The 24,835-nt window shown below is 36.8% G+C and overlaps 1 protein-coding gene across 1 annotated transcript in view; it reads left to right on the top strand.

The window, feature by feature from the left end:
- The window catches only part of loxhd1b (lipoxygenase homology PLAT domains 1b), a 60,956-nt gene extending 36,604 nt beyond the window's left edge, over positions 1-24,352 (top strand). Inside the window, exons 24-42 of the mRNA XM_051654084.1 lie at positions 268-372; positions 972-1,100; positions 2,107-2,271; positions 5,996-6,177; positions 6,252-6,368; positions 7,876-8,038; positions 9,370-9,524; positions 9,724-9,933; positions 11,855-11,981; positions 16,975-17,183; positions 17,609-17,794; positions 17,930-18,057; positions 18,391-18,508; positions 20,275-20,452; positions 20,645-20,830; positions 22,591-22,761; positions 22,842-22,980; positions 23,645-23,797; positions 23,872-24,352. Of these exons, the coding sequence (XP_051510044.1) occupies positions 268-372; positions 972-1,100; positions 2,107-2,271; positions 5,996-6,177; positions 6,252-6,368; positions 7,876-8,038; positions 9,370-9,524; positions 9,724-9,933; positions 11,855-11,981; positions 16,975-17,183; positions 17,609-17,794; positions 17,930-18,057; positions 18,391-18,508; positions 20,275-20,452; positions 20,645-20,830; positions 22,591-22,761; positions 22,842-22,980; positions 23,645-23,797; positions 23,872-24,352 (3,302 nt within the window). The remainder of the gene's footprint in view (positions 1-267; positions 373-971; positions 1,101-2,106; positions 2,272-5,995; positions 6,178-6,251; positions 6,369-7,875; positions 8,039-9,369; positions 9,525-9,723; positions 9,934-11,854; positions 11,982-16,974; positions 17,184-17,608; positions 17,795-17,929; positions 18,058-18,390; positions 18,509-20,274; positions 20,453-20,644; positions 20,831-22,590; positions 22,762-22,841; positions 22,981-23,644; positions 23,798-23,871) is intronic.
- Positions 24,353-24,835: the final 483 nt, after the last annotated feature.

Genomic DNA, 24,835 nt, shown 5'->3' with positions numbered 1-24,835 from the left:
GGGCCCCTTGATTCTCGGTCATGTGACTGTATAGTGGTAGTTATGCTGATAATATATATTTTCTATGGCCCTATCTTATAGATATTGTCCTTTGATTTCAGTTGAAAGCATCCTGAAATATAATTAGGTGTTTTTAAAATTTGAGTAAAAACTGGCACAACTTACCCCACTCTTCCCTAAGTCAGTTTTAGATTGTATGAAACTAAATGTACGATAATGATCATTTTGACATTTTCAAAGAATGACCTCTTATTTGTTGTGTTGTAGCCATGTCAACAACATACACAATGAGAATCAAAACAGGAGAAAAGAAGCACGCGGGAACAGACGCCAACGTCTTCGCAATTCTATATGGAGAAAATGACGACACAGGTGACAACACACACTTGAGTTCAAAGTCATTTTGATATTTTTTTTTCTGGGGCTTTAAGTAAGAAATGTCATGTGGTGTAACTGTCCAGAGACAGTAAAAAATAAGTTTAATTAAAAGCTGGAATTATTGAAAAAATTGTACTTGCTCGTTTTGATTATAGGCTTACCTTAATGAATCGAGGTAACGTGAAAACATGGTTTGGAAGACGGTAGGTGTACTTGCTCGTGAATGAATTTTTTTTCATTTCTAAAGTGTAGCTTTAAGTTATGTACACTCAAGTGTATTCAAGGTGCAAGACGTATTTTAATACCTTTAACTTCATAGTTACACCACTTGACATTTTTACGTCTTTATTTTATTGCAGAAAATGCTATAAATAATTTTCATAAAATATATGACACCAATATGGACAGAAATATTACATTTCTACAAGCTAGATAAATGCATTTTAAACTAGATTTTTAAAAGATTTATCATTTTTATCATTTAGGACACCGTAGTTTGTCAATGAAAAGTCAATTTGAGGGAACTGAATGAACAATAAAATGCCTCTTTTTGCACAAATACCTGTTTTCATGTCTGCTTGACGAACACACAGGAATCATCAACCTGAAAGCCTCTAAATCACATAAAAACAAGTTTGAGAAGGGAATGATCGATGTATTTACCGTGGAGGCTGTTGACCTCGGAGAACTTCAGAAACTGAGAATTGGCCACGATAACGCAGGTGAGTGTGACAGCCATTTAATCTTTCAGTCAGTTCAGGTGTTTGAATGTGAATCTAGGCTAAACTGGGGTTGAATGACAGGTGGAATTGAATAAGGTTTTGTTCAGACACTATTCGCTTGAATGCCACATAAAGCTGCTTACAAACCGTCAGTAACCCGTCCAGTATTAAGTTGCTTGGCAGCTGTACAGAAGCACTCCATTTATGCTGCATTCAGATTTGTCAAGATACCAAAGTCTGGGGGGGCCTGGGTAGCTCAGCGAGTATTGATGCTGACTATCACCCCTGGAGACGTAAGTTTGAATCCAGGGCGTGCTGAATGACTCCAGCCAGGTCTCCTAAGCAACCAAATTGGCCCGGTTGCTATGGAGGGTAGAGTCACATGGGGTAACCTCCTCATGGTCGTGATTAGTGGTTCTCGCTCTCAATAGGGCGTGTGGTAAGTTGTGTGTGGATCGTGGAGAGTAGCATGAGCCTCCACATGCTGTGAGTCTCCACGGTGTCATGCACAACGAGTCACGTGATAAGATGCACAGATTGACGGTCTCAGAAGTACCACCTGGATTGAGGTGAGTAACCGCGCCACCACGAGGACTTACTAAGTAGTGGGAATTGGGCATTCCAAATTGGGAGAAAAAGGGATAAAATAAATAAATAAGATACCAAAGTCTGCAATAAATCTCAATATGAACTTTAATATTTCAAATAATTAATTTGTAGAGAAACACCTGAGACAAAGTTGACAGTAAAATAAAACTGAGGTATGAAAGAGCAACCTCTGAGCTGCTGAAGTTTTTTCTGGGAAGCGTTCTGTTGTTTTATAGAGCCTGTTAGTTGCCTTAAATATTTTTAATGACTAAAAGCATTGCTCGAAATCATTGTAGTCACTGTGCTTGAAATATTTCATGAATATAGTTGACTTTTCTCATTACTTTGAGTCCTAAGACCGTCGAATATACTGAAGAGAAATGGCACCAGGACCTGTGGAACCCTGTTGTTTTTTCAGGAGGATCATCTGGTTGGTTTTTGGACTGGGTGGAGATTGATGCTCCGTCTCAGGGCCAGAGACTTCGGTTCCCATGCGGCCGCTGGCTGGATTCAGGAGAAGATGATGGAGCGGTGGTGAGAGATCTGTATCCTGCTGACCTGCAGACTGAACTTTATACTCCATGTAAGAAACTGTAAATCACTCACTGGAGCCCCACTGAACATACACAGCAAATTTCTGTCTTAAAGGGAAAGTCTTTTACTCAACATTTAGAGCAACATTATGCGTTTCATTGCAAAAGTTTGGTTTGACTCATTCTGTGTAATGTGCTCAAAGACGAGATTCACAATCCTTTTGCCTTTAAATAATGTCTCTTTTAATATCCTTTCTGTTCTTTATAGTCAGTTGTTAATCAAAAACAACAAAAATAGAAACATTATATTCATATTAAGAAGCCGTTCACTCTTGTTAGTATCAACTGAAACTCTTCTGAGACGCTTGTTGAACTGACTTTATTCTTAAAGAGACAGTGCCGTTTTAAACACTCGTTCTACATATCAGTGTAAATAGCACAAATTATGCATGTAAACGATAAACATGTAATTATACATATTTATGGGTCAATGACATGACGCTTCTTTTTTTGTCCACATCTTATAAATTATTCAAAAATACATTGCAAATGCAATTCACACAAAACAGTTACTTGAATACACCTCTCCTATGATGAACATGTTTCAGTTTCTGAGTTTAAAGTCATTTTGATCTTTTTTCTGAGGTTTAAAGTAAAAAATGTAATGTGGTGCAACTGTCCGGAGAAAGAAAAAAATCGAAGTCTCATTAAAAGCTGAAATTCTTAAAAAATAAATGTTGGGGGGCCTGGGTAGCTTAGCGAGTATTGACGCTGACTATCACACCTGGAGTCATGAGTTCGAATCCAGGGTGTGCTGAGTGACTCCAGCCAGGTCTCCTAAGCAACCAAATTGGCCCGGTTACTAGGGAGGGTAGAGTCACACGGGGTAACCTCCTCGTGGTCACTATAATGTTTATCGCTCTCGGTGGGGCGCGTGGTGAGTTGTGCGTGGATGCCGCGGAGAATAGCGTGAAGCCTCCACACGTGCTACGTCTCCGCGGTAACGCGCTCAACAAGCCACGTGATAAGATGCATGGATTGACGGTCTCAGACGCGGCGGCAACTGAGATTCGTCCTCCACCACCCGGATTGAGGCGAGTCACTACGCCACCACGAGGACTTAGAGCGCATTGGGAATTGGGCATTCCAAATTGGGAGAAAATCCAAAACAATAAATAAATAAATGTTGCCATGAGTTGTGCTGAATAATCTTTTATTATTATGTCTTTAAAAACAATGCATTGAAACTATTTTATTTTAAAATATGAATAATATTTGAAAAACGTTTGTCGACCAAATCAAAGTCACGTAGTTTAACCAACATGGGTTACACTTTATTTTACAGTGTCCTTGTTACAATGTAATTACACAAGTTATAACTGATTATTACTAATGAACAACATGTACTTACTATAGGTTTAGTGTTAGGGTTTGGTTTAGGGTTAGTAGCTTGTAATTATGTATAATTGACTGTTATTACTATAGTTAATGTGTAATATGTGTAACAAGGACACTGTAAAATAAAGTGTTACCCCAACATGTAGGTAGCAATTTTGTTGCCATGTGACAAAAATCATAAAATAGAGCAGATCTCTTTAGACCCACAAGACTGTGTGAAGATTTAAAAACAAATCATTATTTTGTCATCTCATTACATTTTGACATTTTAATGAAAACGCTCATTTTGTTTGGGTCATTTGGTGTAACCATGAGAAAACTTCTTGATATTCTTGACTTAAAAATTCATGATATTTGTAAAAAATATTTTCACCTTGAAACATATGTTTTAAATTAATGATGTTGTTTACACACTCATGTATTCAAGGTGCAAGGAAACTAACAAAATTAACAAAGATTACATGTCTACGATGTTTACAATATTTCTCATTTTTATCACCTCAGATAACCTTATTTGTCAGATATATGACCCATATATACACTGCCTGGCCAAAAAAAAAAAAAAAAAAAGTCACCGTTTGGATTTAAATAAGCAGATACTTAAGAAACTACGATTGGATCATTATTGCAGTGATTAATAATTAACAGAACAGTTAGAACCCTAACTGATGCAGTGTGTAGCTTCTCATTTCTTAAACAACCATGTCAGAAGATGTATCCTGTGGTCATGAAAAGATGTTACTCTGTTTCAGAAGGGGCAAATTATTGGCCTGCATCAAGCAAAGAAAACAACTAAGGAGATTGCTGAAATCGCTGGAATTGTGTTAAGAACTGTCCAACGCATTATTAAAACCTGGAAGGATAGTGGTGAACCGTCAGCTTCACAGAAGAAATGTGGTCGGAAAAAAATCTTGAATGATCGTGATCGGAGATCAGTAAAACTCTTGGTGGAGTCACATCGTAAAACATCAACAGTATACCTCACGGCTGTGTTTAATAGTGAAAGTAAGAGCATTTCCACACACACAATGAGACGAGAACTTACAGGATTGGAACTAAACAGCTGTGTGGCCACAAGAAAGCCACTAGTTAGTGAGGCTAATCAGAAAAAACAACTTCAATGTGCTAGGGAGCATAAAGATTGGACTATGGAGCAATGGAAAAAGGTCATGTGATCTGATGAGTCCAGATTTACCCTATTCCAAAGTGATGGGCGTGTCAGGGTAAGAAGGGAAGGGCATGATGCACCCGTCATTCATAGTGCCCACTGTACAAGACTCTGGAGGCAGTGTTATGATCTGGGGTTGCTTCAATTGGTCAGGTCTCTTCTCAGCAACGTTATGCGGCAAAAAATGAAGTCAGCTGACTACCTGAATGTACTGAATGACCAGGAAATCCATCAATGGATTTTTTCTTCCCTGACGGCACGGACATATATCAGGACGACAATGCCAAGATTCATCGGGCTTGAATTGTGAAACAGTGATTCAGGGAGCATGAGAAATCATTTTCACACATCACCACAGAGTCCTGACCTTAACTCCATTGAAAGTCTTTGGGATGTGCTGGAGAAGACTTGGAGTGGTTCGACTCGCCCGTCAACAATACAAGATCTCGGCCAAAAATGAATGCAACTCTGGATGGAAATAATTGTTGTGACGTTGCATAAGGTTGTCGAAACAATGCCATGACGATTGCATGCCATAATCAAAGCTAAAGGCGGTCCATCGAAATATTAGAATATGCAACTTTTTTTGTTTTTGGTCAGGCAGTGTATATAAACAGTATATATGCAATGTAATATATGCTATTTCAAGGCATCATATTTATTGATGGAATGGATGGAATTTTTACAATTTTAAAAATTAAAATGTGACAAAATGCTGAAAAAGAATTGATAAAATTTGCCAAATTAATATTTTCATAATGCATCAAGTTAGAAGATCCCCCAGTAATTAACTGTCCTAATAAAGGTCCCCCAGTAATTAACAGCATTAGTTAAGGGAGAATATCTTTTATACATAAGCAAAATGGACATTATGACTGAAATATAGCAAAATAAATCAGAATCGCATTTAATCGAAACAAATCAGGAAATCTGTATCAATACCCAGCCCTGAAATCCTTACGATTTTTCTGTGGAACACAAAAGGAAAAACTTGGCTAAGTTTACGACTGATATTTTCCTTGCTATGAAAGTTGATATTGAACGAAAAAGCACCTTTAAAATACTCTATAAAGCACTATGAAAATGGACATATTCCCAATACACACAAAGATCAATGAAGCTTGTGTTTGGTTTTCATTTGTAAGTGAACTAATGTTTATTTATTTGAAGAAATGCTTTTGTTTTTCTTTCTCCTTTACCGTCTCCAGTTGTTCCGTACGAGATCACGACCTTCACGAGTGATGTGTTCGCCGCGGGGACCGACGCTAATGTCTTCATCGTCCTCTACGGACAGAATGGCTTGTGCTCGCAGCAGAAGTATCTTTGTGTTAATAAAAGAGAACGACGCTTGTACTTTGAGAGAGGAGCTGAAGACATGTTCATCGTGGAGGTGAGTGCACAATAATCTTTCACAGACTGCACTGAACTCGTGGTTATTGAACAGTGTTTATTGTTTCTGTGAAGCTGGAAGATGTAGGAGACATCATCGAGAAGATACGTATCGGACATGATAACAGAGGAACAAACCCGGGCTGGCACCTGGACAGAGTGGAAATCAGAAGACTTTTAAGAAAAGGAAAGGTAACACTGATCTCTATGCTGAAGAAAAGACCAGTGTTGGGGTGTAATTTACTAAAATTAGAGACACTACTAACTTTTTGACAGTAGCTCAGATTTTCACAGTTGTGTCACTTTTCCAGTAACAAGCTACATTTTCCAGTGAGTAGCACGAAACACTTCATTTGTCACATTATATTGTGAATGCAGCAATAGAGCCAAAGGAAGTAATAAACACTCACCTGAACCGTCTTCTCTCTCTCTAATGTAGTGCTGTGAAAAAAAAGAATCATTTAAGTGAGTCGGTTCTTTCGCACAGTTTATGTGAAAGAACCAGATAAAATAAACGATTCCCTTATATTTAGCATTGGGAACTCCAATTCATTTGAGTGAATCGGTTCATTCGGACAGTTCATGTAAATGAACCAGATAAAATAAACAATTCCCTTATATTCAGCGTTGGGAACTCCGATTCATTTTAGTGAATCGGTTCTTTCGGACTGTTCATGTAAATTAACCGGTTAAAATAAACAGTTCCCTTATATTCAGCGTTGGGAACTCCAATACATTTGAGTGAATCGGTTCATTCGGACAATTCATGTAAATGAACCAGATAAAATAAACGATTCCCTTATATTTAACGTTGGGAATTCCGATTCATTTGAGTGATTCGGTTCATTCGGACAGTTCATGTAAATGAACCAGATAAATAAACGATTCCTTTATATTTAGCGTTGGGAACTCCGAATAATTTGAGTGATTCGGTTCATTTGGACAGTTCGTGTCAATGAACCTGTTAAAATAAACGATTCACTTATATATAGTGCTCGAAAATCAAAATCATTTAAGTGAATCGGTTCTTTCGGACAGTTTATGTAAATGAACCGGTTCAAATAAACGATTCATTAATATTTAGTCAGGTTTGTTTGAACGTTTCATGTAAAAAGAATCAGTTCAAATAAATAATTCACTTATTCACTGTGAGTCTCTCACAGCCTCAGAGGGACTTTGCCAGAAGTCAATGTCTTTTTTTTAAGTGAAATATTTAGTTAATTGCTGCTGTTTATCACTGTATTTCCACCTAACTGTTTGTCACTCTTATTAAATGTATATAAATGTCTATCAAGTGATATTATTTAATTATATAATAATAATCATATTGTCTGATTGTTTTAAATTAAAAAATATTCTCAGAATAATATTTTGTTCAGCTTTTTTCAGAACTAATTTCATTTTTGCTCCACGACTTTAATCAACTGGTATCACAGTGATTTTTAGTGGATGTATGAAGTCAGTTCCCCTCAAGTTTGATGATTGTATTTAATGCAATGAAATTTAGACATCAAGTGTGAATAAAGGTTCCAGATATTTTTGTGGCCACTGTGTAGTGCATAATGTACATTTTTGCTAAATGTAGTATTTATATTAATGTGTGTTAAACTGTCATGTGTGTACCTATGTTAACTCCATCTGGCTATGTCTGATAAATGAGCAAATGTCCTGCAGTTATTTAAACACTAACTCTCTGAAGGGTTCAGAGACGACTATATTCCCCTGCGAGCGCTGGCTGGCGAAGTCTGAAGATGACGGGGAGACGGTGAGAGAACTCGTGCCCTCTGACATCATCACTGAGAAACTGCTGAGAGACGGGACGCTCAAACACAACGAGATCGAGGTGGAGGATGCTCTGGAGAGTACGATACATTAACATTCATCCTCAGTATATACTACACACACTGTCATACCTATAACCTCCTTTAACCCCTTAAACTCTGGTGCATTTCTGGGCTGCTGTCCACAAAAGTTTCACCATTCACACATACTGTGGACTAATTGCAAGAAGTTGGTCTAATTTTTCAGAGAACCCCCAAATAATAAAAAAGACTCCAATTATTCATAAATAATATTGAATGTGTTTATAATCTTATGCTAAACATATTTTTTTGTTGTCCTAACTTTGTAAACAAGTAATTCTGGTTCTGTTCACTCTACCTCACTTTGAAAAGACTCATTTTATTCCACTAGATTGCAGTAAGCAATCTCTATCACCTTCCATCACAATATACAGATCTGAAATGTAGGTGGCGCTGATACTCATTTTATCCCTCACAGATGTGCTCGTCCATAGACATTCAGTCAAATTTTCAGTTCAAGCATCACCCTCGTTATTTCATCGAATATCTCGGCCTCTGAGTGGACTAGAAGCTCAATCTAGGTGTCATTAGAAAGATGAGATCCTCCCCTTTGCGATTTAAAACTTTAAAATTTTATCATCAAAATCAAAACATATTTTTCTGATGATTTGTTTTGCGTGCGTTTCCTTCTGGATGGCATATTTTGTTCTGGACATCTAAGATATAACTGATTATTTACACAAGCACACAAACAAGAAAACAATGGCTCATTTTTTAGAGAACTCCCTAAGGTAATAGCAGATATACAGTTTTTAGCTATTTGGGACTTACAGCAGCAGTTATCGGCACATAAATGAGTCATTTGTATTTGATGACTTACAGAAATCATATAGCACTTTGTGATTCTTTTGAAAATCTTTCAAACTGTGATATTAGTGCAACAAAACAAACTATACAGTCACATTTCTGAGAATGAGAGCTTTCATTTGATATATGACTTGTCCATTTATGTGCTATGTGAAGGACTTTTAATATAATATAAATATTTCTACCCCATTACCTCTAGGGGGCGCTAATTTTCAACGCGAACGTTTTGAGGCTTTATTTTGTTATTCTACGTAACACAAATGCAGAAGTGATGTTATCTCTGAAAAGCTCAGATTCTAAGCTTTCAAATGATACCTCATATGCCTGACTTATGTATACGGAGATTTTAACATTTTAAGCGAAAACTTTTTTCGTGAAATAGCGCCCCCCTTTGGACCCGCCAGCGTGTTTAAACATTGTGTCCATTACTTTATATGTCCAAAACTATTAACACATGATGCTGTTGTGTTTGTGTCTGTCTTGTTTTGTGTGTTGTTGATGATACAGTATTTTTCTTTCTTCAGCTCACACGTATCAGGTGTCGGTGCGGACGGGTGACATGCACGGAGCTGGCACTGATGCCAACGTGTTTCTCACCATCTATGGAGATCTGGGTGACACTGGAGAACGCAAACTCAGTAAATCAGAGAGCAGCAGTAACAAGTTCGAGAGAGGAGCAGTGAGTGATTACAACTGTCACATTCAGAAAGTGTCCAAGTTTGTATTTCATTTATTTTCCGGGAAGACACTTTCTTACCAGAGCGACTCAGACATGACACTGTGCTAACCTGGTTGAGATCCTGCTTGACAGATTGCTAGCGTTTTGATTGTGTATGGTATAATTCAACATGTTAACACTGAAATAAACTTTTTTCTAGGTTGATAAGTTCAGTATAGAGGCTGTGGATCTCGGTCAGGTGTTTAAGATCAAAATACGTCATGATAACTCGCTGGCGGCTGCAGACTGGTATCTGGATCAGGTGGAGGTGGTGGACGTGGATACAGAAGAGGTTTACATGTTCCTGTGTGAACGATGGCTCTCCAGAAAGAAAGAAGACAAGCGCATTGAGAGAACTTTCTATGTCAAGGTGATGGAAGCTTGGATTTTTACTGTGATGCAGTTGTCTAATAGTGAGTTTGATGTTCTGGATTTTTGTCTGATAATTTCAAGTACGGAGGCCCTGAACAACACTGTGAAGGAAATATTTTACTCTGTGAAAAATTTAGTCTTAGTGCTTTCCTGAGCCTATGTCCTACAAAAAACAAAAAAACAAAAACAAAAATATATACAAATTTCTTTTTTTTTTTCTCTCAAAAATGTACAGTAGTAACAATAACTATGATATTTTACAAAACAAATTGGGATTTCAGGTATTAGGAGACTCTCAAACATTATATATGTTTCTTTCCTTGATTAAGATTTGCAAAACATTTTTGTTAGAATATGAACTACAAATCAACAGATCAAGTACCACAGCTGTCATCTGTCATCTTGTAAGAATAAGATTTCATGCTTACTGATAGTGGCACCTGGTGGCCGAGTTTGGTACCGCATGTGTTACAAAAAAGCACAAAAAAAAAACAAAATTCTGGTGTTGCCTCTTGAGGACAAAAAAAATAATAAAATAAAATAACAAATGTGAGATTTTTTTTTTTTTTTATAATAATAATTAATAATTCTGTGTTGCCTCTTGAGGACAAAAAAAATATTTTGAGAGAAAAAAGAATTTGAGAAAAAAACATTTTAAAAAATTGAGGGAGAAAAAAATGGAAAAATTTTTTGTAGGACATATGCTCGGGAAGGCACTAACACACTTTAAAAAAAATTCACAGTGCATTTTGGGGCTTCCGTACTTCACTCAAACAAACAAAAAAATTAAGAAAATTCTGTCATTATTTATTTACCGTCATGTCGTTCCAAAGTCATAAGCCGTTTTTGTTTTGTGGAACACAAACAAATAATTTTTTACGAATTTTCACACACATCTTTTTTCTACATCAGCAGTTCATAGTGACACGGCTGTCAAACGGCAAAAAGAAAAAATGTAAAAAACATGCCATATTCCAGGTCTTCTGAAGTGCTTTGTAGAACAGACCCTAACAGAGATGATAGCTGTGGAACAGACCCAAATTTAGTCCGTTTTCACTGATAATCAATGATGCAGATTGGACATCAGAAACATCCATCAGCATCGGTTCTCAAGTCCACGTAATCAAACATCATGACGTCAAAACTGTGCCATATTTCATTTAAGCTCTGGTAGTGATGAAGATTATCAGTGAAAAATGTATTTTCTACTTTTATGCCATCTTTGGTCATTTTTGGGACATGACAGTCATGGTCACCATGAACTGTTGTTGTATGGAAGAGAGCTGCATGAATATTCTCTCCCAGTATTGAGTAAGAAAGTAATCCACTACAAATTACTAACTACTTTTCTAAAATTATGATCAGATTGCTTTACAGATTACTTCAATGGAAAAGTAATCACATTCATAATTACTTTACTTTTAAGTTACTTTCTAAAACACTTGTCAAAAAATGTTTTGTTGTTTTTCAAAATTCAACAAATTCAAAATAATGTTAATTTTCTCCTGTCACAGAAATGCAAACAGACGTACATATGAACATATGAATTCACATTTTAACTGTATTACACATAAATAATATTTGTAAATCAAGTAGTGTACTTAAGTACTTTCATTAAAGGTCAGAAACTGTAATCTGATTGCAAGAATTTTAAAATGTAATGCTTTACACAACTTTTGTGCTTAAGTAATTAGATTACAGTAACTAATTACTTTGTAATCTGATTACACCCAGCACGGTTCTCTACAAATTGTTTTGTGTGTTCCAATGAAAAATAACAGCATACAAGTTTGGCACGACATGAGGATGAATGGATAATGACAGAATTTTCATTTTAGGGTGACTTATTCCTTTAAGAGAAGTAGAAAAGTTCACTTACATAATGCACTATTTATACATCATATACTTTTATAAATTAGGGCTATGAGGGTGACAGGAATCCTCACAATGTGAAGAAGAACATGCAGAATTGTAAAGCCGGTCTGGACAGCAACATGAACAAGAAGAAAAAGAAGAAAAAGGCCGTTACAATGGAAGAGGGTCCCAGTGAGTTCATCACATGATACATCACTCATGAAGTCATTGAACATAAGAACCACATTTCTCTCAAGTCTTTTCTTTATCTGTATACAAATTATTATTATTATCACAAAAATTAAACTAATATATTTTTTTAATGTATGGGAAATTTACGTTTAGGGTACAGCGGGGCTAAACGAGACAAAATACTTATTTGTCATTTTCTGTTTTCTTCAAAGTGATTAAATAAAGCTTGTTCAATAGGTGTTTTTGGCATCTGGGGTAAAAAGCCCCCCATATTGTTTTTCTTAAAGGAATATTTCGGGTTCAATACAAGTTAAACTCAATCGACAGAATTTGTGGCATAATGGTAATTACCACAAAAAATATTTTCGCCTCCTTTTCTTAAAAATAAAGCTGCATGCTGTGAGACACTTACAGCTGAAGTGAATGTGGTCCATTTTCGGAGGGTTTAAAGGCAGAAATGTGAAGCATTGGGTCATTTTTGACTAAGGAGAGGTAGATTATAATTTTTAGTACGGGACCCAAACTTTGGGACTTTGTCAAGACTATCAAAATAGACATAATTCATATTTTTCCAATTTTTTAATAAAATTGTTTAAGAGATATAACCATTCAAAAAAATTGTTTTTACATCTTTTGTGCTCACTGGTCAATTTTGACCCGGACATCAATTGTGGCTTTGCACATGATATTATGTAGACATTTTTTACATCTATAAATTAGATTTTAACTTATAAACACTTCACTTACATTTAGCCTCTTTCCCATACTCTCTCACTCACTTTTATTCGGACACATACACACACATACACATACAGACACACACATTCCTGTTCAACCCCAATTCCGAAAAAGTTGGGACATTATGAAAAATGCTAATAAAAACAAAAATGATTGATTTGTAAATTATATTCACCCTTTGCTATATTGAAAGCACCACAACTACACATTATATGATGTTTTAACCTGTGAATTTCATTATTTTGTTTTTTAAATTTACAGTAATTTCAAATTAGATGATTGCAACACGCTCCAGAAAAGTTGAGACAGTCGAGTGTTTACCACTGTGAAACATTACCATTTCTTCTAATAACACTTATTAAGCATTTGGGCACTGAAGATACAAGTTTGTTAAGTTTAGAAAGTGGAATTTTCCCCCATTCATCCATTATGTACAATTGTACGGGGTCTTGGTTGCCGTATGTTGTGCTTAATAATGTGCCACACATTCTCAATTGGAGATGGTCAGGACTGCATGCCAATCTAGCACCCACACTCTCTGATTACACAGCCATGCACTTGTAAATTTGTACATATCTGTCTGCATTAATGGTGTTCTCACAGATGTGTGAGTTACCCTTGCCATGGGCACTGACACACCCCTGGCCCATACAGACACTGGCTTTTGGACCTGATGCTAATAACAGCTTGATGGTCCTTTTCCTCTTTGGCCCGGAGAACACGACGGCTGTGTTTTTCAAGAACTATTTGAAATGTGGACTCTTCAGACCAAAAAACACAGTTCCACTGTTCTCCTTTCCATCTAAGATGAGACCGAGCCCAGAGAAGTCAGCAGCGCTTCTGGACAGTGATGATGTATGGCTTCTCCTTTACATGGTAATGTCTTAACTTGCATCTGTGGATGCAGCGGCGAGTGGTGTTGACTAACAGAGGTTTACTAAAGTAATCCCAAGCCCATGTTCATGATATCCATTACAGATGAATGATGTTTTTTAAGACAGTGACGTCTGAGGGATCAGAGATCAATCGCATTCAGAAGTGGTTTTCGTCTTGTCCTTTACGCACCGAGATTTGACCAGATTCCTTGAATCTTTTAACTATATTATGCACTGTCTTCCAATTTGTCTTTGGGGAATATTGTTCTCAAAGTGCTGGATTATTTGCTAAAGCATCTGTTGGCAAATTGACAAGTCTTGAATGATCCTTGCTCTTGAAGGACTAGGCTGTTTTTGGAGGCTCCTATGACACGATTGCCTCGCCTGTTTAACATCTCCTGTTTCACATCGCCTTATTTCAACTCATCAGATTGGTATTAGTCTTAAATTGCCCCTGTCTCAACTTTTCTGGAGCGTGTTGCAATCATCTGATTTGAAATTACTGAACATTTAAAACAAACAAACAATGAATTCACAAGGTAAAACATCATATAATGTTTAGTTGTGGTGCTTTCAATATAGCAAAAGGTGAATATAATTTACACATCACTCCTTTTTATTTTTATTAGCATTTTTCATACTGTCCCAACTTTTTCAGAATTGGGGTTTTACAAAACAGACATGACAGATGTAACAAACATATCAAATAAACTAAATCACAGGTACTACTGACTAAAGGGGGTGTGACGAGCAAAAGTTCATGCACACATTAGTCTAATTAGGGCTTGAAGGAGGAAATTGTCCACATTTTACCAGCTTACAGCATACTCACACATCAACATAAATTAAATAGAATAGATATAGCTTAAAAACAGAGTAAAGAAGTATTAATGTTGTATATTTGAGCTGTACAGTTGTTTTGATGAAGTTTAGTTAAAAAATAATATTTTGGTTTCATAACTTTTGACCACCAAGTTGTATTGAGCAGTTATGAGTAATAGTAAAAATAATTCTCACATTAGATGTTAATATAAATTCAATATTATGTAATATTTACATAAAATTTCACAGAAATGTTGATAAAAAAGATGTCTTTACATGTATCACACTGGTTTTGATGTTGTTAATATATATTTGGAAATGTCAAAGAATTTCTACATTTTAATATTTAAAAATATATATATAAATAATAAACGGCATATTAATTAATTACTTTTATATTTGTCAGTTAACATGCCAAAAGTATCAGTCTTTTTACATGTATGAACAGTTATGAACTTATTAATGACTTACAATATAGTTTTAGATGAAAACCATCGGGTTATGAATGATTTATAAGCTTAAATTCCACCGGGTCAAAATTGACCCGCAAATAAAGGTGTATGCCGATTCTGAACGCAATAGGAGGGTTAAGCTGTTAAGTGGTTTAAATTGTCGGTTTACGGCGTTACACTGACATGGCAACGAAGTTGTAAAATTGTCTATATCTTTCCACAGATGATGTCAATTGTATTTTGGGGTTTTGTACTTTACTTGAGTGAAATTTAAATGGAATACTTGTACTTTTACTTAATTACATTTCCAAAGACAAAATAGTACTTTTTACTCCTTACAATCTTATTTAAACTTGAAAAGTACTCGTTACATTTTTGCAGATCTTTTTATTTCGTCTTACTGGACTGAAGCCGCCTTTTCACTGAATCCGACAAATGACAGATTGACAAACGGCAGAGTGTCGCACGTTGGCTGTGTGGCATTTCAGATCCGATTTGAGCTTCAGATATGTTGAAATATTTGTGTGACTAGACCGTATGTGATCGCCCAACTGAATGTGATTTATTCACTCAAAACTATGAGCACGAAGTGAGAAACACTGACTAAACTTTATTCTAAACGCCTGCTACTTCTACAGATTGGACAGGTATGAAGTCAAAAATTATCATTCATGTTGCAGATATATATACACTATATTTAAAAACAAAAGGCTTTTGTAATTAAATGTGTAAACGTCATTAATTTCTGCACTTGCCTTCATATTTAAATAATATTTGAATTTGTACTCCCTATTTGCTGAATTATTATTGTTATTGTTGTTTTTGGCAACTATTAATTATAATAATAACTATAAACCAGAAGTTATAATGATAATAATAATGATAATAAAAATAATGTAATCTGAGTAAATATTAATTATGAATTCTATTGAATTCATCCATCTGCTCAACAGCAAGGTTTGGTAGCAAACCTCAGAAAACAATTCACAAAACCAACAACATTACGAACTTTCTTCAAAGCTTCTTTTTATTTTTTATTTTTAATCTTTCTCTGTGTCTCAAGGGGCTGGGTGCTCTGACATCACAATTCATGAGTGCCTTCTCTCATGCAACGAACATTGCATGACTTTGGGAACGTTTTTCGTCAAATAAAAGGAAGTGGTTCATTACACGTCTCAGGGCAGTTCTGAGGTGAAATGTCCACTGTGTGGCGCTAAAAGCGAGTGAAATGCTGTCCTGAACAGATGAGGTTTTTAAGGTTAATGTTCTTTTGAGATTTAAATCAACAAAACCGATCGCCCTACCCCAAACCTTAAACCTAAACCTAACCGATAGTGTCAGAAACAGCAAACGTGAGATGAAAAACACAATTTCTGAAGCAAACACGTTATTATGGGGTGCTTCTATGACACTTTCGACTCATGTGTGGACTCGCGTGCTCTTCAGGACTCGTACCCCGGTCTGTTGTATCGCATATGCAACGCTCTATCAGTCGAGCCACCGCGCAATTAAATCACATTTAAACAAGCTTGTAAATGTAGCTGATTATGTAATGCAAATGTTAAAATGAGTCATGCGCTATAGTAAAAGTGTTTAGATGTCATAAGATAGAACTGTGTGAGGAACAGAGTGAAAATTAAGTGTTTATGAACTGATAATCTGCTGTTTTACTCGTGATAAAAGTCATTGTTGTTGTAGCGCCTCTAGTGTTCATTCCATCAGGAAATTGATGTGTTACGTACAACAGGACACATAAAAATCATTTAGCAAAAATGTAGTTATTGTAACATGATTCTATGACCAGGCTGTGAATGCCACTGGGGGAAAATATGACAGTCGTCAGAGACAGTAAAAAGGCGACTTAACAAAGCAATCGAATTTAACAACTTCCTCTCTCACACAATCTCTTCTCTTGATTTCATTCTAGCAAGGAAACAAGTTACTTTTTTACTTTCACTTAAGTATGTTTTTGGCTAGATACTTGGACTTTTAATTGAGTAAAATTTTCACTCAATATCCATACTTTCACTTAAAGTATAATTTCTGGACCCTATCTGAAGAAAGTTACATGGTATCGAGTAATTATTGTTATTGTCTGTTGTACAGTGATCCCGTACCACTTCACCGTGTCTACAGGAGACGACCGTGACGCCAGCACCACCAGTCGAGTTTATGTCATCATCATCGGCCCAAACGATCTGGAAACAGAGCGACTCTGGCTCGATCTGCCAGAAGGGAAGAAAGACTTTGCTGCAGGAAGTATGGAGCATTTTCACTGTTTTGGACTCGATGTGGGCGAAATTAAAAGAGTTGAGGTGAGACGTAAAAGTCCTTCTAAAAATCCTTCAATTCTAATTTACATTATAATAGTCATGTTTGCGAAGAATGTAAAACCAAAGTCTTAAAAATGAGTGTGTTCTGATATAAATTACAATGACGGATAAGCCGTGTTTGAATTAATTAATAATTAGTACTGCAATTTAATATTAATGCACCAAGTTGCATTTTATAGCTAAGCAAAATAACTTGCTGGAAGAATTATTTATTGGTGTTGTGCTCAAGATCACTTCTCACTCGTGGTAAAATCACTAACACACGACCTCGTGTGCCTTCTCGACTGCCAGAACCAAACCAGAAGTGCCAAAAGTAAGCCAGATTTGGCCCAGATTTCTTGCATTCTGTGTTTAGTTTAACAACTGATCCTGATGGCTGAAGATTCAACTCTCTTTCTGGTCTTCAGTTGGGTCATAACGGAGCGACTCCAGAGAGCTGTTGGCTGGTTAATGAACTGTCTGTAGCTGTGCCCACTAAAGGGATTCAATACAACTTCCTGTGCAAATGTTGGCTCGCCAAAGACAGAGGAGACGGTCTCACAACGAGAGTCTTCAACATACTGGATGCCACAACTATCAGTATTATTAGAAAGGTGCATTGAAAGACATAAAACTCTTAATGCATCTATTGTTTCCTGAACTTTCTTGGTTTTATCTGACGGGTTCTACATGAAGATTGTAGCTCCATTCACAGAACCGTTTGTCTCATTTCTCACTCTCCTCTTCAGGTTGTTTACGAGGTGACAGTTGTTACAGGAGACACTCAGAACGCAGGAACAGACACCAACATTTATATCACTGTGTTTGGGGCCAATGGGAGCACAGAGGAGATGCTGCTACAGAAAAATGAGGACAGGTACAAATTCAGATGGAAAGAAAGTGGTATGCCTGCCTACATGTCAGGTGTTGTAAATATTATCCCTTTTAACAGTGTTTCCCCACCGGTTGTTACTAAAACAGTTAATACTGTGGGTGATAAACAGACTCTCCAAGTGGTTTATTCTCTCATTTTGTCACCTGAGCTTATTTGTCTATCATGTTCCTTATGAAGGGATTGAAAGCATTATCTCCATGACTAATATTACAGTAAAAGTCATAATATCCATTTTGCCCCCTGGTAAAAGTGCTTTAGAAGATGGTGTTGTTCTTTCTATGTTCATGGTTTTGCTCTTCGTTCATGCGTTTGTAGGTTCGAGAGAGGACAGGAAGACACATTTAACCTGGAGATAGATGACATCGCTCCCTTGAAAAAACTGCGTGTTCGCGTCGATGGAACAGGAAGTCGACCTGATTGGTTCCTTGACAAGGTCATTCAGTTTCAGCTGTGTTTGAGTCACTTGAAGAAATGGTGCCTTAAATTCCTGTTTGATCATATTTATATACAGTATATACTGTATATACATATATATTTATATATAATATACAGTATATATATACACAATACATATATTATATACTGTATATAATACAGTGCTTTCAGAAAGTATTCAGACCCCTTCATTTTTTTCACATCAATCTACACTCCATATCCCATAATGACATAGCAAAAACCAGATTTTTCATAGCTTTGCAAATTTATAAAAAATATAAAAATGAAATATCACACTGACATAAGTATTCAGACCCTTTGAAGCATCCCATTTCTCTGGATCATCTTTGAGATGTTTCTACACTTTGATTGGAGTCCATCTGTGGCAAATTCAATTGATCGGACATGATTTGGAAAGGCACACACCTGTCTATATAAGGTCTTACAGCTGAAAATGCATATCAGAGCAAAAACCAAGCCATGAGGTCAAAGGAACTGCCTGCAGAGCTCAGAGACAGGATTGTGTCGAGGCACAGATCTGGTGAAGGCTACAAAACATTTCGGCTGCATTGAAGGTTCCCAAGAGCACAGTGGCCTCCATAATTCTTAAATGGAAGAAGTTTGGACAACCAGGACTCTTCCTAGAGCTGGGAGCACCTGGCCAAACTGAGCAATCGGGGGAGAAGGGCCTTGGTAAGAGAGGTGACCAAGAACCCGATGGTCACTCTGGTTGAGCTCCAGAGATCATGTGTGGAGATGGGAGAAACTTGCAGAAGGACAATCATCACTGCAACACTCCACCAATCTGGGCTTTATGGCAGAGTGGCCAGACGGAAGCCTCTCCTCAGTGCAAGACACATAAAAAAGCATCTAAAGGACTCTCAGACGGTGAGAAACAAGATTCTCTGGTCTGATGAAACGAAGATTGAACAGTTTGGCCTCAATTGCAAGTGTCATGTCTGTAGTAAACCAGGCACCGCTCATCACCTTCAGTATACCATCTCAACAGTGAAGCATGGTGGTGGTAGCATCATGCTGTGGGGGTGTTTTTCAGCGGCAGGGACTGGGGGACTGGTCAGGGTTGAAGGAAAGCTGAAAGCAGCAAAATACAGAGATATCATTAATCAAAATCTGGTCCAGAACACTCAGGACCTCAGACTCGGTCGAAGGTTCACCTTCCAACAGGACAATGACCCTAAGCACACAGACAAGACAACACAAGAGTGGTTTAGGAACAACTCTGTGAATGTCCTTGAGTGGCCCAGCCACAGCCGGACTTGAACCCAATCAAACATCTCTGGAGAGACCTGAAAATGACTGTCCACCGACGGTCCCCATCCAACCTGACAGAGCTTGAGAGGATCTGCACAGAAGAATGGCAGAAAATCCCCAAATCCAGGTGTGCAAAGCTTGTCGCATCATACCCAAAAAGACTTGAGGCTGTAATCGCTGCCAAAGGTGCTTCAACTAAGTACTGAGTTAAGGGTCTGAATACTGTCAATGTGATATTCCAGTTTTTATTTTTAATACATTTTCAAAGTTATCAAAAATATGTTTTTTGCTTTGTCATTATGAGGAATGGAGTGTAGACTGATGTGAAAAAAATTAATAATTTAAAGCATTTTAGCATAAGACTGCAAGATAACAAAATATGAAAAAATGAAGGGGTCTGAATACTTTTTGAATGCACTATATGTATATATATAAAGTAATTAAGTGTAAGACTGTAAACATACTTTTGTTTTATTCTGTCACATGATCCAGATGATGATGAGAAATCTGATCACTGAGGACGTGTATGTCTTCACGTATGAGGAGTGGCTCTCGAAGACCAAAGGACCCAAAAGAACGAAAGTGTGTGAACTTCCGGCTGTGGTGGACGATGAGGAGATGGTGGAGAAAACCACATATATCATTCAGGTCAAAACCAGTGATGCTGCAGGTATGTCATATATGAATTATATACAGTTTGTTTGAATGTTTACAATCTCTTTCAAGTCTCCATTTGCTCTCATTGTATTCTAGGATAAACAACGGAGATACTAAAGAGATCTCTTTTGCGAATGTGTTGAAGTAAATGCATGCCATGAGGTAATGTAGGAATGCTTAACAGTTCTCATGTGTTATTTTGCAGGTGCTGGTACAGATGCCAATGTGTTTCTGATTGTGTTTGGAGAAAACGGTGACACAGGGACGCTGGCACTGAAGGAAAGCAGCAACAGAAACAAGTTTGAGCGCAAACAGGTGGATGTGTTCAGATTCATGGACGTACTGAGTCTGGGTGAACTGTCAAAGGTCAGAGTGTGGCATGACAACAAAGGTGAGAAAAACATCCACACTTTATAAAATAAGTGTTTATCTGGAGTGCTGCTGTATTGTTTGTGGCCAATTCTGGCCCTGTGGACTCTTAGAAAATAAACTCCCTTTTGAGCATTTTTCACACTCTCACTAGTTTATTATTTTCTGATGTAATAAAAAAGGTTTCGTTTATCTAAGCGGTACAAGATTTAGTGACTTCCTCCACTTGCCATCTAAACACAAGAACAAATTGGACTTGATTCAATAAGTAGTCATAAAAAAATGCCATCTTTGCTGTTTGCGGTCCGACCATAGGAAATGAATGGGAAAGATTAAAACACAGAGTAATTTTTTTTTTCTTTTTTTTTCCAAATCTATAAATCAGCCACAATGCAGAACACATACACATACATGAGGGGGTAAGACCATAACACCCACAATGCAACACACACACACACACGTGCGGGCACACACACACTCATGCATGCACACGCTCACGCACATATGCACACAGAGACCAAAGAATGAAGTCTGAGTCTGATTTATACCCTAAATAGAATTTTCAGTCTGTTGCTGTTTATTACTGTTCATTATCTTTATATTATTATGAATTTACTTTTAAGTTATAACATTTTGATGTTTAAAATAAATGATTGGTAACAAAATTATGTTTTCTTTGTTACACCAGATCAGGTTTGACTGTCAGCATAATGTGACATTGCAAAAATTAACTCTTCAAAACAGTCTAAAAAAATTCAAAACTTTGACAAATAAGAGTTTGATAATGTCTAAATCTAAATGCATAACTTTAGGTAAAATTTCGAATGACAACACAGTACGTGGCTGCATAGAACACTGCCGCCACCTACTGGCTATTATTGTCATAACATGTTCTTATTTGCATATGCAAATGAATGGTGAAATCAAGAACTGTACATGTAAATAATATCTAAAACCATAAAATCCCAAAATAAGTGCAGAATTTTATTGTTTTTACTTTAGGGAAGAAGAAATTTTATTTCTTAAAAAAAAAGTCAAAAATGACCCCGAACAGCAAAGATGCCCTTGTTAATCAGAATAGGAGGGTTAATTGGTCTACTAGCAAATGTCCAACAGTGTATGTACATGCATCACAGGAGATTTAGGTCATTCGTCCTTTTTTTTTTTTTTTAAATGTCAACATTCCCTTGTCAAATTATAATTAATTCTGTGGAGTAAATTACATATTTTAAATGAAATGGCAAATTAATTTGTCTTGCTAAGACTAATTTCAGAGCTAGCATTTAATACATCATAATATACACACAATTGTAATATTTTCACCCTTTCATCTTGGGTGCAATAAAGCACAATACATTTTTTGAATTTCTTCAAACATCACATGTATCATATTTCATCTCAAGTGTGCTGTTCACTTACACCGCAGACTCCTTGGTACACAAGTACACTAACTTAAAAAAACAAACTGGGCTTAAATTGTTGGTTGTGGTGAAAATGACGCCACAACTGAGGGACAGTCGTAATTTTAGTTGAAATGGCAACATTTTCACCCAATACATTTTGAAACGGTTTATGCTTATTTAATTGTATATTCATTTCTTTGTTTAGATGATCATGTAATAGGCCAATTCATATTTTTATGATGGTTTTTCAGATTTTAAGATCGAAAGTCTAGGTCAGTGACAAAGGTTAAACAAAACCAAACAAAAGGCATCTGAAAAGTAGCATATAGATAAGGCGTGGTTAAAAGTTTCCAAGACAAATGTGAACTTTTGTCATCAGGTCCTGCTCCGGGATGGCATTTGGAATACATTGATGTAAAAGATGATTCGCTGAGTCAAACCTTCCGTTTCCCGTGTGACCGTTGGCTCGCCAAAAATGAAGACGACGGTCAGATCATGAGAGAGCTGGCGTGTGCCAATAATGATATTCTGGATCTCAGTGACAAGACCAGTAAGAATGGGACATTTACTCTGTTTGTAACCCTAGTAAAATGACTCATGAATTTTGAACACCATGTTTTGTCTTTTCAGAATATGAGATCGAGATCACAACAGCCAACGCTGACGATGCCGAGACGAAAGAGAACGCTTGGATCGTGCTGGAGGGAAGGAAAGGACGTTCAAAGGAGTTTATGATGGAAAACTCATCAAAGAAGAAGAGATTTATGCGGTATGTACCATGGGTCGTCAAAAACAACAAAGCAATAGGATTCTATATTAACCTCTTCAACTCTGGCAGGGCTAGAAGCGTGCAATAAGTTTACGTTTAAATTGTAAAAGTTCCCAAATACATAGAGTAAGTCACTCATATTTGATACCATTTGAAAGCTTAGAATCTGTACTATTCACAAAATACCATCACCTTTGTATTTAGGCTACATAAAACAAAATGAAGCCTGAAAAACTTTGCGTCGCATATGAGCGGCACCTAAAGGCGATGAAAGTCTGTTGGTTCACTTAAAACAAACTATATGTGAAACCACCCTAAGACAGCAAAGATCTATATCAACTCTTACCTTAGGTTGTTTTCTTCAAAATTAGCCATTTTTTATCCATTCTCTATGAGCTTACTTGGTAAAAATTCAATATTTTATCTCAGATGTCCAGAAAACAATTGCAGTCCACCAGAAAATTCATGATATGTTATCAACTATTGATAATGATACATTATACATTATTGAATGATACATGATACATTAAGTCATTAAAAGTATCAAATAACATAAATGGAAGTATGATAATTTGACAAAGAAGGTCAAAATGGTTTGTGTGTCAAAACTTTTCATTAGTATATTTGGAAATAAAAGCAAATATAATGTGACTGTTTATTTCAGTGGTGCCACGGATTCGTTTGAGTATTCCTCCAAAAATTTGGGAGAGATAGTTGGTATTTGTTTGGGCCACATAACAAAGGAGAAAAAAGTGAAGAGTGGATCTTTCTGGCGCGTGCAGGAAGTGGTGGTTACCGAGAAAGAGCTTGGAAACAAGTGAGTATATTTGTAATATTCTCATTACTCAAAACACAACGGACAGTCATTCTGGCTCTGTTCAACCTCCACAGATATTATTTCACCTGTGACGCTCAAATCCCACTGGCAGCCAAAAAAGATGAATTCATGACTTTTGAGTGTACCAAATCTGTGGAGAGTTTCGCCAGCAAAGTCCACAGTTTGGTTCCAGTCAAATATGAAATTATCGTCATCACGGGAGACGTGAAGGGAGCCGCCACTGATGCCAACGTTTTTATCACGATCTATGGCGTCAACGGAGACTCGGGCAAGCGAGCGCTGAAGCAGAAGTTTAGAAACCTGTTTGAAAGAGGACGCACGGACCGCTTCCTGCTGGAGATGCTGGATTTGGGTGAACTGTTGAGGGTCAGAATTGAACATGACAACAGCAGCACGTCACCCGGATGGTTCCTGGAGTGTGTGGAGGTCACAAACACCGCCAACTGGGTCACCACCATATTTGTTTGTGGAAAGTGGTTGGACAAAAATAAAGCAGACGGACAAATTCAAAGAGTGCTCTACCCCAAATATTAAACGAATGCTTTTATACCTAAAGCCTGATTCAGGCCCGAGACAAAGACTAATTTGTAAATTTTGTAAAAAATTCGAATAAACCTCTTTTGTAATCAGAATTAATGTTTACTGCAGGGAAAATCTCTTGAACCAAATGCCGTGTTGATGAAAGAGCAGGATTATGTTCTCTTGGGATCGAACCTGCAACCTTTGTGTCAGCAGCCAAACGACCTTGAGTTGTTAACCATTTATTTTCTTTCACATTCTCACCTTGCATAAGAAACTACAAAATAATGCATTGTTGGAAATGAAAGGGTACTGGTACTAAAGTAACCAGTAATATGCAGTTTTTGAAGCCACATGCCATTTGATTTTGCCTCCAAGTCTCCTGAAGTGCTCCACAAATGTCTTAAATACATTTTAGTATGTTTCTGTAATTACATTTGTTGTAAACTGATCAACTTTATCGAACGTAGTTTTACAGGAAATTGAGAAAATACGAAC

The sequence above is a fragment of the Myxocyprinus asiaticus genome, chromosome 24, assembly GCF_019703515.2.
Source record: "Myxocyprinus asiaticus isolate MX2 ecotype Aquarium Trade chromosome 24, UBuf_Myxa_2, whole genome shotgun sequence".
NCBI lineage: Eukaryota > Metazoa > Chordata > Actinopteri > Cypriniformes > Catostomidae > Myxocyprinus > Myxocyprinus asiaticus.
Note: the sequence above shows the minus strand (reverse complement) of the source record. Positions and strands in the feature narration are given on the sequence as shown.